This window comes from Sinocyclocheilus anshuiensis, unplaced genomic scaffold, assembly GCF_001515605.1.
Source record: "Sinocyclocheilus anshuiensis isolate Anshui unplaced genomic scaffold, SAMN03320099.WGS_v1.1 scaffold180, whole genome shotgun sequence".
Lineage (NCBI taxonomy): Eukaryota > Metazoa > Chordata > Actinopteri > Cypriniformes > Cyprinidae > Sinocyclocheilus > Sinocyclocheilus anshuiensis.
In genome coordinates, this window is record NW_015554093.1 from 626771 (window position 1) to 644877 (window position 18107).

An 18107-nucleotide genomic window follows, 5' to 3' on the forward strand; every position below is an offset into this window, starting at 1 on the left:
TGAGTCAGAAGCGCCAGACTGTCCTTGCAAAGTTGGAACTGCCCCATATCCAAGAAACGGCCTTTGTGCCACAGACGCATTGTAGGCTACTCTGCAGGTTCAGGAAACAGTCCTCCATAAAATGCGCTGCACACATCTGAATATTTGGGTTGAACTGTTCTGGAACAGTGTTGTAAATACAACTTAACCACTGATTTCTAGTGTTGTCCTCTTTTGAAAGGCCAAACAGTAGTTTTGCTTTCACAACGAAACGCACAGCGTCACACACGGTGTGTTAAGAGTGAGCGGAGGCTGGTGCGGCTGGCGGGCTTGCGACAACCACATGTGACGACCCCGGTCTGGACTCCGCTTCGTCCACGGTAAAAGCCGATCCGGCGATCCACGGCGCGAAGTTGATGTATTTTCTCAGCGATCAGCACGGATAAGCTCCAGGCATGACGAAGCGGATATCCTCTTTTGGAAGACCAAACAAAGTAGTTTTGCTTTCACAACGAAACACAGCATCTCCACGACTTGGCGGCAACAACAATACTACAGCGAGAATAAAAGTTACGCCGCCTTTCTTTGCTTGAACATTTGGGCGGCGTTATGCAAATCTTCACACACAGTGACGTAGACATATGGGGGCGTCTTTAAACGAGGCATTTTAGGAGGGCGTGGACCATTCTTAAGTTTTATGAAGAATATCTCTTTGGGTTTGAGACTTTAGTGTTTGCAACTTTAGGGATCTTATCTATGCACGAACAGCTTGTAACACTCCAAAGAGAAAGGATAACTTGAAATTGCATCATATGACCCCTTTAAGCCTTTTTTTCCTACCCAAAAGTTTTCAGTTGTGATTATAGAATTATACTGGAACTATAAAAGTAAACCAGAGCATCAGCAATTTAATATTTAAACATGAATCACAACCAATATGTATTAAAATGTCTGAATTATTGTAATTAAAGCTTAGAATTTAATTTTGTGCACTATAATGACCATTGATTTGTGGAATGATTTCATTTTTCAGATCTTACGTTCAGTAGGTTTTTATGATTTTTTGGTACAGCGCACTGAGTGCAGGGCAGCGTTTTTTGATTTATTGTTAGGGGAGAACTTAAATTTATTATTATTTTTTTAAATCTCAAACTGAAACATGCTAAATGAAATGCAGTATTAAGTTAATGAAAACCAAACGTTAAAGTTGCTAAATGTTAAATTTGATCAGACCCTGTATGAACACCGTTGTAATAGGGTACAATAAATATATGTTATAGGTTAGGCTTAACGCACTGTTTTCTATAGGGTTTATCGGGGAGTCTGTGCAGCTCTCTTTCCACCACGGGATTCTAAGCCTGACAAAGGTTGAAGACTCCTGAATTACCTATCAAATTAATTCACTGTTCCTATTACAAAGTTTTGTATTGTTGGACATTATTTGCATTTTCTTAAATATATTAATAACAGGCCAGGAATGAATGAATATTCTGTTTTAAAGCAATATTCCCAGGGCATACAGGGACATTATGAAGTGTTGCTTCTTTCTGCAGTATACTGAGGTAGCTGCGTTACTGAGGCATCATGTCTAACACATTATTTATTAGGACAAATACTTGATAATTTTTTCTGAAGGTTGAATATCTATTGACCAGTATTCCCTCAAGGAAATGTATGATGCTGATGTAATTTCTGCATTTGGATGCAAAGCTTGCTATAATACCTTACTATTAGCATGATCTGACACACTTTACCACATACTCACCATTTTAAATTGTGGCTAACTCAAATAATTTATATAGTTTTACATCACAAATGGTGCAGTTTCCTAGATTAAGATGATAGTTTACTCCACTGCCCCCTATAGGTTCAACTTTTACCCAGAGATGGGCACAAATACATCAAAAAGTATTTTGTTACAAATTACAAATACTTGCTCATAAAAAATACTGGTGTGAGAATTGTATTTAATTAAAGGGGTCATATGATGCTATTTTAAAGATCATTATTTGGTGTATTTGGTGTAACAGAATATGTTGACATGCTTTAATGTTCAAAAAACATTATTTTTCAAATACTGGTAATTTGAAAATACAAACAATATTTTCAAGCAATCATTTGAAGTGCAAGAGACAGTGCCATTTAGTATTGCTGGAGTTACACTGAACAAAATTATAAACGCAACACATTTGTTTTTGCCCCCATTTTTCATGAGCTGAACTCAAAGATCTAAGACTTTTTCTATGTACACAAAAGGCCTATTTCTCTCAAATATTGTTCACAAATCTGTCTAAATCTGTGTTAGTGAGCACTTCTCTGAAACGCCTTTGGAGACTGCTTATGGTAGAGAAATGAACATTCAATTCATGGGCAACAGCTCTGGTGGACATTCCTGCAGTCAGCATGCCAATTGCACGCTCCCTCAAAACTTGCGACATCTGTGGCATTGTGCTGTGTGATAAAACTGCACATTTTAGAGTGGCCTTTTATTGTGGCCAGCCAAAGGCACACCTGTGCAATAATCATGCTGTCTAATCAGCATCTTGATATGCCACACCTGTGAGGTGGATGGATTATCTCGGCAAAGGAGAAGTGCTCACTAACACAGATTTAGACAGATTTGTGAACAATATTTGAGAGAAATAGGCCTTTTGTGTACATAGAAAAAGTCTTAGATCTTTGAGTTCAGCTCATGAAAAATGGGGGCAAAAACAAAAGTGTTGCGTTTATAATTTTGTTCAGTATAGATACACACATAAGACAAAGAGAAGTGCTTTCCCCTCCTTGGACAACTAATAAACAACATGTTTTTTTTTTTACCCTAAGACTATATATACTATATATTGATTCATATTTCTTCTCATTTCTTATGTTCACTATGACACAACTGACTGTGTTTACTTAACACATTACAATTGTGCAGTTAATTCTCATATTGCATTTTCAGAAAGTTTTGGAATATTTTTCCACTCCCCAAATTTGTCACAACCGAAACACAATAATATATAATTTAATAAGAAGGGTTATACTGACCTATTAAGATTTTGTTTACATCTACCTTATTTATTTTTTGCTATTTTATTAAAAAAGTTTTCACAGGTCAATAACAATTTTAACAATATTTTAAGTGTAATTTATGAGATTTGTAGTATTTTGAATCCAATCTTTCTTTGTAAAGTTAATCATACTGATTTCAAAGTTAAGAATTCATTAGTTTGAATACATAAATTGAACCAAACACTATCATAACATCTTAGTTGATAATTCAATATGTTTTATTTTTGACACAGCATCCCATGTTTGTGACTGCACATTTTGGTAGCAACCACATCACATTACAGAATTTGAACTCACATACTAAAACATATAAACTAAACATTTGCATAACTGTACTAAAATATTGCTTATTTCCCCAAAATAAAGGATTATGTGTTAACTTTTGTCATTACCAAAACGATGACATGTCTGGTCGTGACTGTTTTAGATACTTTTGGGCCCTTAGATACTTAAGATGCTAATCAGCACATGGTTAGCTAGCACAGTTCTGAACAGTTGAACACACATAAAAACTAATTGTTAAGGAATAACACCCAAAAAAGTGTGCTTAATTGCAGAAAAAAAATGTGTTAGGTTGTGACGTTCCTTAAAGTTACACACAGATTTTCAGACTTTTGAACACATTTACCTCAAAATGATGGGGCCTATCTACTCACCCTGTAGCTATGAGGGAGTGACACAAATATGTCCTGATCATAAATGTAGAGGTGTGTTTAAATTCAATCTCAGCCAATAGACTAAAACATACAGTTTCGGTAGTGACATGAAAATGTGGGACACATTTTTTTTACATAAAGTTTCATGATTTATAAAGAAAATATAAAATTAATATTTTTTTGAACTTCACTTTTAAAAAAAAAAGTCAAATAGAAATGAAATGCAAAAATGTTTTCAATATAATTTTCATAAGTTGAAATTTAGGGGTTAGGGTTCGGGACAGCCACCTCCCAATTGAAAGTACCCAATAAATTATGATTTTATATTAAGCTTACTAATATTTTAAATAATATTGTGGGTTTCAATAGATAATAGAAGGACCTTAGTAAAAATCTAAGATTTGAATAATTAAATGCTATTTAAATGTGTTTTTTGGTTGTGGGACACTAGTTTGCACCAATTCTGTAGAATGGCCCAGTAATGTGAGCGAGTGACGGCCAATGTGATTCACCGACATCATGACGACAGATGAGGTTATTAATATTTTTTTGAACTTCACTTTAAAAAAAAAAAGTCATAGAAATGAAATGCAAAAATGTTTTCAATATAATTTTCATAAGTTGAAATTTAGGGGTTAGGGTTCGGGACAGCCACCTCCCAATTGAAAGTACCCAATAAATTATGATTTTATATTAAGCTTACTAATATTTTAAATAATATTGTGGGTTTCAATAGATAATAGAAGGACCTTAGTAAAAATCTAAGATTTGAATAATTAAATGCTATTTAAATGTGTTTTTTGGTTGTGGGACACTAGTTTGCACCAATTCTGTAGAATGGCCCAGTAATGTGAGCGAGTGACGGCCAATGTGATTCACCGACATCATGACGACAGATGAGGTTCATCAAAATTACACTGTTATGATAGTTTCCCTTGGATTTTCTTCACATAAAAATTAATCTACAAGCTTCATCTCATTTTTAAGTTTGTTTACATGCTGTTCACACAAAATTCTTTCATAAAGCCCCTTTAAAAATTAAATTTTGTCCATTGAAACAAGTAGCTAACTTTAGCTAGCAAGCTAACATCACTTGTTAGCTAGCAAGCAACGTTCTAGAGCAGCACAGCTTTTTCTTCTGTCCTGTAATAACATTCAGTGAGCAATATCTGATAGTATAGTTTTAATACACACTTAAAAACAGCTTCTTTCATTTTTTTTTCTCCCAGTTGGAAGATGGAACCATGGATGAATTAAAGGGATAGTTCACCCAACAATTTTAATTCTGTCATTAATTGTTCAACCTCATGTCGTTTCACACCTGTAAGAACTTCGTTCCTCTTCCGAACACAAATGAAGATATGTTTGATGAAATCCAAGAGCTTTTTGTCCCTCCATAGGCAGCAACGCAACTTTCACATTCAAAGCCCAGAACGGTAGAAAAGACATTGTTAAAGTATTCCATGTGACTCCAGTGGTTTAACCTCAATTTTATGAAGTGACACGAGTGATTTGATTGCACAAAAAAAACCTCTTTACCTCTTTACTTTGAAAATATTGATCTGCATTGTGCGTTCACGAGAGCATCACAACGCATTTGTGTTGTATTCACGCGATAGAAGACTCGTGCATCAACACAACGCACATGAGTGAGTGTTCACGAGAGTACCACAACGCATGTGTTTGGATTATATTTTTGTGAATGAAGTGGTAAAGTATGTTTTGTTTTTTTTTTGCAAACAAACCACTTGCGTCACTTCATAAAATTGAGGTTAAACCACTGGAATCGCATGGAGAACTTTAAAGGAATAGTTCACCCAAAAATGAAAATTTTGTCATCATTTTCTCACCCTCGTGTCATTCCGAACTTGTATAATTTTCTTTCATTTGTTCAAGACAAAAGAAGATATTTTGAAGAATTTTGAAGAACTGAACAGTTGTTGGTCCCCATTGACATCCATAGTAGGGAAAGAAATATTATGGAAGTCAATGAGGACCATCAACTGTTTGATTACCAGCATTCTTGAAAATATCTTCTTTTATGTTCAACATAAGAAAGAAACTCATATAGGTTTGGAACGACATGAGGGTGAGTAAATGATGACAAAATTTTCATTTTTGGGTGAACTAACCCTTTAACTATCTTTCCTACAGTTCTGGACCTTGAATGTATAAGTTGCATGGCTGACTAGAGGGACAGAAAGCTCTCAGATTTCATGAAAAATATCTTCATTTGTGTTCCGAAGATGAACAAAGGTCTTACAGGAGTGGTAAGGGTGAGTAATTAACAACAGTATTGTCAACAACAGAATTTTTGGGTGAACTAACCCTTTAAGACTCTGCCTATGGATCCAACAGGATGTGATTCACTTGCATCAAGCCAAAAACTGTGATAGGCTATAGTTGGTAGTACTATTAACACAGGTGAAGAAAGATATTGTATTATCTGAGAATAAAATGACCTACTTGTTGAAGTATTTGAAGTATTTCAAATATAAAATACTGTCTCTCAAAGTATTTAATTACATTTTTTTTTGTCCAGCAAGATATGAATGACAAAATACTCAAAAGTGATTAAATACGTATTTGAAATACATTTGATTAAAACACTGCCCATCTCTGCATTGCCCCTGCTTTGGAAGTTTTTGTCTTAGTATTGATTTATGTTGTTTTCCAGTATAAATGTCTAAAAATTGTTAAATCAAGATACATTTACGGAAAAGCAAAATTTAGTAAGTCACATACTAAGTATTGTTTTCTGAAAAGGTTTTTGCCAATTGTGTATGAACTTAACTCAAGGGGAAACAAGTTTAATTTTCTTATCCCACTGGCAGATATTTTTTCAGATTTAATGCTTAAATAGTTCATTTTTATATATTTTTTCGTTTTTTGAAAGAACAAAGGAATAGTTCACGCAAAAATGAAAATTAAGTTTGAGTTTATATCATGAGAACAGAATTGGACAAATTCATCAAACGCCGTTTACAAGCAAAAACAGTCAAACTGTTCTAAACAAATGTCAGTGGATTTTGATGTGACAGGACAACAGAGGATAGACTTTTTCACTGGAGAAAGCAATATTATGGATAGATGACTCGTATTTTGGCCAGAAGCAACAGTTTAAAGTTAAAACGCATTAATGATGAATTTGTTTCTTACAAACACATAGCTTTTTGCTTCACAATTAGTTAATTGATGGACTGGAGTCATGTAGATTATTGTGATGTTTTTATCAGCTGTAAACTCCTTCTGACCCTATACACGTCTATGATACTGATGGCACCCATTCACTGTAGAGGATCCATCGGTGAACAAGTAATGTAATGCAAAATTTCTCCAAATCTGTTCCAATGAAGAAACAAACTCATCTACATCTTGGATATCCAGAAGTTGAGTAAATCGTCAGCACATTTTCATTTTTGGGTGAACTAATCCTTTAAAATCTAGTCATTTTGCTGAAGTAAATGTTTCATGATTTATGAATGTTTAGACACTTGTACCGGAAAACAAGATACTGAGCAAGAAATTCAGTTTGCAGTGCAAAAACCCGTCTGTGCTAACAGATCAGATAAAGTTGTTTATTGAGTTTAAGTTTTATTCTAACATGTGAAAACTCTTTAAATGTCTCCGATTCACATCAGACTCTCTCTGGTGAGGTTTGCTCATTCAGCACATGCATCCTATGGATAAATTTTGTGTTAACAGTCACTTGAATGCAGTCTTTGGTTTATGACTGATTTGACATCAGCCTCTGTTGGTTTAGTCCTCAGCAAATTTACGACCACTATTGTGAGGACGCCCCTTGCTGAAGAAGTCGGTTCGGAGGAGGCGGTAGAAGTAGATGAGAATCATGATGTTCATGAGCATCATGGTTATCAGGAAGTAGAGGGCATGATCCAACGATGAGTAGTGGTGTATTAGGTACCAGGTGAGGTAAAACTGTGCTCCAAGCCGGAAGGTCACGTAGGTCACCACATTGAACAGTTTGTTAACGGTGTAGATGAAAGAGTTGTGGGCCACCTTAGCCAGTTTGAGCAATAAACGTGTGTGTAGGAACACACTGTTCACCTCCACAAATAAAGCCACCACTGCACCTGCCACATACTGATGAGTGAACACAGCATACACGAAACACCAGATCACCTACAGGAAAACATAACAGAGATTTACAGTTAAAACAAAACATAAATAGATATCACCATACATCCTGATTTGATTGATTAAATTAAGAATGGATCCTTTTAACAGACTGTGAGGATGCAGTTATTAACATTGTAAATCTAGCAATTTCTACTTTGTGCTTTCTTAACTGGGCCTTAAATGACAGAAAACTGGTTAACACTGCTGTGTGAGTGTTTCTAATATACAGTGACAGCAAATTTAACAACTTTCTTCTGACCGACGTAATCTCACAATATTTTCTTCCTCTTTTGTAAAGTTATAGAAATGCTATTATGGTTTGTTTGTTTTTTCCTTTGGCTATTGGAGCAAATGGGAAAGCAAAAATGTTATTTCTTGTAGATTCTGTTCACCGCTATAAAAGTTCACCAATCTGTGATGACTTTCACTTCTGAGAACCCTGGAAATGTGATTACAAGTCTATTACAAACAAAAGTTTTTGTATTACATATATTCTGAAATGTTATATTTATCTAAATATGCACTAATTGGCATACATTTCCAGAACAGAAATCTAAACATTGGATCAGGATCAGAATTAGAAAGAGCTTTACTGCCAGGTATGTTTACACATATGAGGAATTTGTTTTGGTGACAGAAGCTTTCACAACACAAACAGAATGACAGTGGCAAGACAAGACACAGATAATAAAAAGAATAAAAATGGGATAAGTAAATAATACATACATACATCTTTTCCTTTTGAAAAATACACAATATACAAAGTAGACAGATGGTATTTGTATGTACAGGTGTGTTATGTACAAATGCAAGGGAATATAAAAAGAGGTATGCGTGTTAAATAAATAAATGTATAAATAGTGTTATTACATGTTTATTACCAAGTTAACTGTTCAGGAACTGTTCCGTCCTGATCAGTGAGTAGGTCTCCCACTACCCTGGTTTGCATTTGTGTAGCTCACAGCATAGAAATTTACATATGAAAGCTTCACTTAAGCAGAGGGGATGGGAAGCATTGAGTTTAACTGCCAAGCCAATTCCACATAAATTATCAGCAGTTCTCAACAATTATCTGTGCTGCCTGCACATTCCTGTGAATAGTCGTTAACCAGAAACTTCCCTGGCAATTTACAGTGCCGTTAACTAACGAAAATCACACTTTCCATGCAGTGTGAGGGAAGATTCTTATGCTTGGCATTCTGCTGCTCAGTGCTCTGTAGCACCGACCAGACGGCCACAGTTCAAAGAGGAATTGGGCTGGGTGTGAGGGGTCCAGAATGATTTTGCCAGCTCTTTCACTCACTCTGGATGAGTGCAGTTCTTGGAGAGTGGGCAGGGTTGTACCAGTGATTCGCTCAGCAGTCCGGACTATCCGCTGCAATCTTCTAAGGTCTGATTAGGTAGCTGAGCTGAACCAGACACATAGAAGTGCCAGAGAACAGATTCAATGACTGCAGAGTAGAACTATCAGCAGCTCCTGTGGCAGGTTGAATTTCCTCAGCTGGCGAAGGAAGTACAGCTTCTTCTGGGCCTTCTTGACAATTGAGTCTATGTGGAACTCCCACTTCAGGTCCTGAGAGATGGTGGTGCAGGAGGTTCAAAAAATCTTGAATCTTCAAAAGGCAGTTTCAAAAATCTTGTTTTATTTTGTTGACATCTTACAGTCAACTTTTTTTAATTTTTTTTTACAATTGATTTTGGATATCTGCTTTTATTTAAAATCTGAAAATACAGTCAAAAGCCAATAAATGAACGAACGAATTAATGTTTTTAGGAAGAAAAAAAAATTGAATTAGGCAAGTGATCTATGAACAAACCTCTGTGTAAAATCATTTAGAAGATAGATAGAAATAAAACTGTAAAGTTTGGTGCATGTAGGTGCTACTGAAGTGGAGATTTCTGGCTAATTGCACGAGGAGAAAAGGCTTTTCAAGATAAATATTGTAATTGAAATCTACAGACACAAATAGAAACAGTGCAATAAACTAAACACTTAAAAGTATATTTTGGATGTTTTTGTCTGTAGTGTCTTCCACCTCATTTGCTCTTGTAAATGTGTACATGTGTGAATCTGAATAAAACTTTCCAAGTGTTTTGAACTCAGCTTCTGTTGCTTATAGAGTGTGGAATGTCTTTCCTACAGGATTGGTTGTCATTATTGCACATTGTCTTATCCAACTAGAATTGCATGTTTTTTTTTTCAGTTACAAACAAGCAATTAAAAAAAAAAAAAAAGTATAAAGTACCAAAGGTAAATTTCCCTCAAGTATAAGTGGGAATGATGTGCAATCAATAATCAATGCAGTCCATACACCCCACTTCAGGATTACAGCTGAGCCCACTCTAATCTACCTGTTCAAAATTAATAACTTCATTGCTCAAGAACTTTGTCCTGAATCTCAGTTTCTCTTTGGGAACAACCCGTGAGATTTTCCAGGTCTGACTAATAGAGTTTTTATGGCTTCACCTAGCATTTTTGAAACATTTTTCATGGCCTCGTGTGATAACCTGTGTATTGACTTACCATAACATGGTGAAGTAAAAACTCCCAAGATGCTTTTGCGTAGCCACTAAAAATAATGTCACCAGCATCCTGAATGAAGTAGCCTGTTGAAGGAGATCAATGCTGAATTTATTGACCAGACAAAAACCTCTTGTGTTTAGTTACAAGAGGGATTTCATTTTATATCTGTCAATTTCCAGTCCCTGTATGTGGAACAGGTTCACCGTAGGGTCACTCAATCAGTGTTAAAGGTGTCATTGTTTGGTACAGTTTTTTATAGAGAAGATGAATTGCTGGGAATGAAACTTTTTATTGTTATGTACTACCATTGGGGTCAATTCCTTTTTTTTTCCCAGTAAGAAATTATTACTTTTATTCAGCAAAGATGCATTACATTGATCAAAAGTGACAGAAATTTGTAACATTATAAAAATCTTCACTATTTCAAATAAATACTGTCCTTTTGAACTTTCTATTCTTCAAATAATCCTGAAATGTATCACAGTTATTAAGAATTTGGCAGCACAACTGTTTTCAACATTAATAATAAGAAATGTTTCTCGAGCACTAAATCAGCATATTAGGGCATGTGCTTAGTAACTGGTACTAAACAACACAAAAGAAACACAAAAGTCCATCGCTGATCAAGATAAATAAATAAAAATAAAAAACACCCACAGTGGTGAAACTCTTGCTTGGTTTGAGGGATGATTCATGCTATGAAAATTTTTTTGTTTGTTTTTTTTTTTTAGTTAGTTGCACTCTCATTCTCTCATTCATGCCTGTCCAGCAGGTTTTTCCTGTTTCCAAACTAAGAGATCAGTAACTGAAAGTTAAGTGCTGTTCATGAACATTCAATAACTTTTGTTTATTCTTAGACATTGCTATTAGTGTATGTATGTATGTATGTATGTATGTATGTATGTATGTGAAAAAAATGTATGAAAAACAAAAACAACTCACCAGGTGACGGCCCAGATGCCAGTTAGCAGTGAGTGGACGAGTGACACTGAGAGGTTCCTCCATTTCCAAGTCCTCCAGGGGTCTGTGTCCACTGTCCCGGGACTGGGCACAGTCTGCAGGAACCTGTGAAGGATCCTGAAGGTTACAGAACAGCACAAGACATACAGGGCTGGATGCTTCTGGACTTCATTCAGCCATGAGTCCATCCTCCACACTCTTTATTCTGCGTCTCTCCTTTTCTCAGACAGTGAGTCCTTGTTATGTTGTTTCCTTGCTGATCTAAACTTTCAGTGCCCTTTCCAAAAGAATCCACATGAATTGCATTCAGATTCTTGAACCAGTCCCTGTCTTTTTTTCTGCTTGTAATTGACGACAGTCTTCCTTACACCCCTACAGACTCCGTCTACACCGTCTCGCTCTTTCCTCCACGTGCTGGTGCCTGTCATAGGTGTGGTATCTGTCACGGTACCTGTTTGCTGAACACTGATTGGCTGATGATGAATGGATCTGTGGGAGTGTTACAACAAGGAATGACAGCTGTATCTCTTTCCCTTGAACTTTTTGTGTCCATCTCCCTGTATTCAACAATCCAGCCAAACGTTCTGTACATGTAGTGATAGAGCCGTGTCAGCTGTGTGTGTGTGTGGGTGAGTGCGGAGCACAACAGAACAATAGAAGCCATTTAAACTCACCGTCATACTGCTGTCCCTAATAAATGAAATGGCTTGTGTCCTGCAGCTGGATCAAATGACTTCACTCATACTGGCACAGCAGAGGAATGGCTTACAGAAAACAGTTTGTTGTGTTTGGTCAGCTTTCAGTTGTGATATGGGCAGGGCTGGAAATGGGCCCCTTTGCAAAAATGAACCATGGTTTTATTATAGTACAAGTGCAGTAACCATGTTTTTTGGCATCTTGATGGCAACTATGGTTATTGTAGTAAAACCATGGTTAATTTGTGGTTACCATATATATATATATATATATATATATATATACACACACTGTGTGTATATATTGTGTGTGGGGTCTGACATCTGGACATGCCTAGTAGTTAACGTCATGATGGTACTGCGTTTCTGGTTCTGCAGTGCTACAAAACTATTAACTTCTTACCACAACAAGAATAGCAATGTATAGTGAGAGAATTGCAAGATTTACTAGTCATTACTTTTGTAAATGATTGCAACCACAATTGAGAAATATTTTTACATGAAAATTCAAATAGTTTTCTATTAATCTATTAGTCTGCATTTACATTGCTTAATGAACATCTATTTTGACAAATTATTTTTCAACATTTCGAAAACTGTTGTAATAAAATGAAGACATAAAACATTAACAATTTAAATGTTTTTCATGCCCTTAGCATGAAACGGATTATATTTAGCCTAGAAAGTGCACAAAAAGCACTTCCTTTATATTCAATAAAAAGGTGTCACTTCAGTTCATCGCGATCTCACAAAGTTCCTTCATAATCAATGAACCTCTCATTTACATAGTTTTACAGTGAAAGGATTTGGGAGCGATTCACATAATCCGGCGATTATTTGAACGGAATGGCCAATCAGAGGAGTTCACGAATCAACAGATCTGTCTGTGATTGGCTACATTGCTCAATGCTACAAAAACACATTGTAAATAGAAACTTTTGACGTTCTCCAGAGCGCAAACACGAATACACAAATACGATTTGGTTAGTGTTTACCAAATCTGTTTCGCCAATATCCTATTATGTGTATTTATCTTTAACTGTAGAAGCTGCTAAATATATTCAGCCAAGCTAACAGACTTGTTGTTGCTGTAGTTTCGTTACTCTGAATTTATTCTGAACCACTTAATGCACAGCTCTGTTTTTGCCATCGGCTCGTCAGATGTTTTGTTCCATCTGTTGCTTTATCATGGTCAATCATAGCAGATTCACTCGCTTAATTTTTTACACTCGCTTTTGTCGTTCCTGAAACTGTATACGTGGACGTTTGGTCCTCTTAGACAAACAAAACTTTTCTTCAAATTGTGAATGGATTATGTAGAGAAACCGAGCAAAGGGTGCTCCCCATATAGCACAGCTGATTTTGACAGTTGACCGGAAATGACTGAGCTGGCTTATCTAAAACCAGGAAGTAACCATGCATATAGACAACTGCACCCCTAATAGCACACGTACATCACGTCAAAAAGACATTTAAAAGATGTCTTTAAGATGTTTATGATTTAGAATGAATGTAAAACTGACATCTTAAAGGTGTCTATCAGATGTTTGTACACAGCAGATGCTACCTGGACATTATCTGGACATTACTTTGATTACATATAGTAAGAATAAACATTCAGGAAACTTATAATGCCTCAATAAAGCATGTTTTATTTTCTACACAAGCTTGGTATTTGTTCTTAGGAATGATGGAATTTAGAAATCAGACACACAACAATAATTTCCAAAAAATTTTATTTTTAATAAATTTTAAGTGCTTGTAATTATTGAATAATCATTCTTATTTTGCTCATATATATATATTTATTTAAAACTATATATATTATTTTTTTCTGTGTCATTTGTTATTATCTGTGCACCTGTTTTTAAACAATATTTTTTTATCTGCTCTATTTTTTTTATCTGTGCTCTATTTTATTTAAATCTGTTATCTATTTTTATCTGTGCTCTATTTTTTTAATCTGTGCTCTATATTTTTAACTGTGCACTTTTTTAATCTGTGCTCTATTTTTTTTTTATCTGCACCATTTGTTTTAATCTGTACTCTATTTTTTTAATCTGCAATTTTTTTATTTGCGCTTATTTTATCTGTGCTCTATTTTTTTAATCTGTGCAGTTTTTATTTGTGCTCTATTATTTTATCTGTGCTCTATTTTTTTTATCTGTGCTTTATTTTATTTAAATCTGTGCTTTATATTTTTAACTGAACTTTTTTAATCTATGCTCTACTTTTTTTTATCTGCACCATTTTTTATCTGTGCTCTATTTTTTAATCTGTGCATTTTTTTTTATTTGCGCTCTATTTTATCTGTGCTCTATTTTTTTTTTATCTGTGCTCTATATTTTAATCTGTGCATATTTTTTTTGTGCTCTATTTTATCTGTGCTCTATTTTTTATCTGTGATCCATTTTTTTTAAATCTATGCACCATTTTTTTTTATCTGTGCTCTATTTTTCTTTTTTTAATCTTTTAAAAATCTGAATCTGATAAAATCTAAAATGTTCTATTTTATTTTAATCTGCCATTTTTTCATTTTTTTGTCTGTTTTTTTGCCCTGTAACTTTAGTTTTCGCTGCAGCACAAGGTCGGCATTGAGGAACGCCAGGTGCTTCAGATGGCCGAAATGGGGCTTGATGCATCTCACCTTTATGACGTGATTAATGGCCTCCTCCACCATCATGTCATGGCAGATCATCAGATAAGCCAGAAACAGAGTCGCCGAGTGGCTGAGGCCCTGTGTGCAGTGAATCAACACCTTACCTGGAAAGAAAAACAGAATGACGGTCAAAAAACTCATTGCCAGACTGTAGGACACTTGATGAAAGATAAGAAATTGAGTGTGTGTGTGTGTGTTGTGTGTGTGTCAGCTCTTACTTGTTGGGTTCCTCAAAGCCTTATGGATAAATTTGGCTGCTGGCAAGAAGCACTTGCTGATGTTGGCCCAGTGTCTGAACGAAGGCAAGCCACAGTAAGTGATGTTCATGCCTCTGTAATATCTGGACCCTGTATTGACCGTTCCTAGTAGGTCTTTCTCGCTTGCCATTCCCAACAAGAACTTCAGGTCCTTCTTGGGCGCTGCAGCGTTTAGGATATGCGTAATTCCCATCTCCTTCAGTTTATCTCGGTCCCATGCAGTCTCTCTGCACAAAAACACAACAGCCTAGGTTGGTCTTTCGATTTACAATGAAATGACAGAGCTTTTAAATCAATAAGAGAAATATCATTGTCTTTGGTACTCCTGCAATACATTATTAATTCAACCCACCGTATTTATTAGTAGACTACTTACTCATTTCCAATGAAGACCCTGGGCCAGACCTCAGCGACAGGAGTCTTGGACAGTGTACATTCCCTCAAACGATCCTCCAGCTGGGACACGTTTAGACGGATGTAGTTTTCCAACCTTGAAAGCTCTGATGTCACTTCAGGTTCTGGCTCGGGAACACTTGGATCTGGTGCACACGATTCCTCTGGATCAACCAGATCCACTTCAGGTTTAGGGATACATGATTGCTCTGTATCGACCAGATCCATTTCAGGTTCTGGTTCGGGAGCGCTTGGATCTGGGACACACGATTCCTCTGGATCAAGAAGATCCACTTCAGGTTCTGGCTCAGGAATGCTGGGATCTGGGACACACGATTGCTCAATATCAACCAGATCAGTTTCAGTTTCTGGCTCGGGAGCACTTTGATCTGGGACACATGATTCCTCTGGATCAAGAAGATCCACTTCAGGTTCCCCAACAGCATTCAGTGCATTTGTCTGGAAGATTGCAGTCAAACGCTGGAAGACTGCACTTATTTTCTTGAACATCCACCCAGCAGTGCTTTCTGAAAAAAAGAAGAAAACAAACTAGATAAGTAAAGTTTGATAACGAACTTGACCAAACCCTTGTCTGACAGTTTAAAATAAAAGCTTGAAGTTGAAAGGTTTTACTCAGAGAATTCAGAGAAAATCAAAAAGTTACTTTAAATCCCATTAGACCTCATCTGACTGCTAAGAAACCACATGAAAAACCAATTAGACCTCTACAAACAACTATGAGTCCTGTTGCTAGCATGTAGTATCTAACCATTTTTAGCATATAGACAGATAGATAGAGTGGATAAACTATAAACAAGTCATTATGGAAATCTATCAGTGTTTGGGCCTGTTTAGAAGCTGGCTACCGGAATTTCGTAAGTCGAATCAGTTAGAAAAGATATAGCAACAAAATTCCGATCAGCCTGAAGGTCCCTGCCAAATTTGGTGGTCTTAACTTGAAAGCTCAAGGAGGTGTTACTCTTGGAAAATTAGGGTGTCAGAAGAAGTGGATAAATAATAGGAAAACAGTATTGCGTCTTTCTCAAGCCAACATAATAATACACTATCAGAAACATCTCTGACCACAAGAATAAACATGAATAAGACATATAAATGCATGTCTTCACCTGTCGGGCTGTTCTCCTGATCATTGGCCTCTGGTTCACTCAGATCTTCAGACACCAGCGCAGGGCTCTTCAGCTCGGAGACGCTGCCGTTCCTGTTCATCTCCAGCTGCAAATCTTTCACGTCACAGACTGAGATGTCCTCATTTTCATCAACTTCCAGTTGCACGTGCATCTCTCCTGGACTGCAGTAACCGACTGAGACGTGATCGTCCGTCACAACCTCCAGCTGCACATCTATCTCTTGAGATGAGCTGCAGCCGAGAAGGTCGTAGATGGCATCAGAGATCTCAAACTCCAGCTGCACATCTTTATCATCTGATGCCCAGTAACTTTCCCCGGAGTAGAAGGCGCCGTTGAGGTAAACCTCCAGAAGCACCTCTCTCACCTCTGTGGACATTGTGTCTGGTGTTCTGATACTGACAGATCAATAATCTGTATTTAACAATGTACAGTTTTCAAACTGACTGTTTGTGTCTATAACCTGTATCAAGAGACTCAATAGGGACTAGCGTCTGGCTAATAGTTGTAAAATTACCCTCAAACTCGCCTAAGCTCTTTGTCATTCTCAATTTATATACCGTGCTCTGTGACGTCATCGACACGTCACCATTCCACAGTTGCCATAGCAACGGAATGTCAGCTAACGGCAGCGAAGTTCAGCACAGCAGCTTGTAAATGTTCTCCGATTCGCTAATTCTCTCAGAAGTGATTAAAGAAATATTTCAAAAACACAAATAGCTTTGATCATATTACACGTACAGACTGGATTTCAATCGATGCACTGGTTTTGAACTCTTCATAGTAGTTTGCTGCGATGCGAACTCTCCGGCGCCACAATATTAAAAACAATCATTTTTACCCGATTATGAATGTCATTCTCCGGTTCGTGCGCGTGCCTCAAAAAAGGGATTACAATGACTTACAAAGATACATAACAACTACAAGTGTATGCACTACTTGCTTTATGCAAGCACTATATAGGATAAATCACCCTATTTTTCACCCTAATAGATTTACCCTATTATACTTTATCGACACAAATTGATAGGTGAAACAACAAACAGCCACCCACAAATAGTCTATAAACAAAGCATCAGGCTGTCTTTGAGTTCACATGAACAACGGTTAATGTTACTCTCTGTTACACCAAATAATGATCTTTAAAATAGCATCATATGACATTAAATAGTTATTTAAATCTTTTACTATTTCTATATTCAAAACTTTATATTTAAAGCATTAATCTAATCACATTGTTATTATAAATTTAAATGCATTTAAATATTGCCACATTTGTTTTCTTTTGTGCCACCTCCTGCAAAGATGAATTGTTGATGCTGATTTAATTTGACTGATTGTATCTTATTTTAACTGAATTTATTGTTGAATTACAAATTTGAAAAAAAGTTTATAAATATAATTTTTTTGAAAAAAGATGACAAACATTTAATAAAGTTAGAAAAAATGGCATTACAAAGGTAAAAAAAAGAAGAAAAAATACCCTTGCAAATCACTTTAAAGAGTTACAATATACAGTAACATGCAAATTCACACAGTGTATCTTTAATTTTATATTATAAAGGGTTTTATAAAATACATCCGAAAGGTCAACTAAAATGACCAGTATTACCCCCCCCCCCCCCCCCCACAACCCCCCTCC

The 18107-nt window shown here is 36.1% G+C and overlaps 2 protein-coding genes across 2 annotated transcripts; both read right to left on the minus strand.

Moving 5' to 3' along the window:
* Positions 1–6894: 6894 nt before the first annotated feature.
* On the minus strand, positions 6895–10452 carry LOC107669305 (calfacilitin-like; the record flags this gene model as incomplete). The annotated part of the gene is made up of 2 exons (XM_016461472.1): positions 6895–7835; positions 10357–10452. Coding segments are annotated over 2 exons (480 nt in total), but the record flags the coding sequence as incomplete, so codon positions are not given.
* Positions 10453–10925: 473 nt separating this feature from the next.
* On the minus strand, positions 10926–17147 carry LOC107669373 (uncharacterized). The gene is made up of 6 exons (XM_016461570.1): positions 16448–17147; positions 15304–15847; positions 14889–15154; positions 14659–14774; positions 11299–11421; positions 10926–11146 (listed from the first exon to the last, which is right to left on the minus strand). Exons 1-6 carry the CDS (start codon positions 16842–16844, stop codon positions 11108–11110), a joined length of 1485 nt encoding a protein of 494 aa, XP_016317056.1. The 5' UTR covers positions 16845–17147; the 3' UTR covers positions 10926–11107.
* Between the last annotated feature and the right edge of the window lie 960 nt (positions 17148–18107).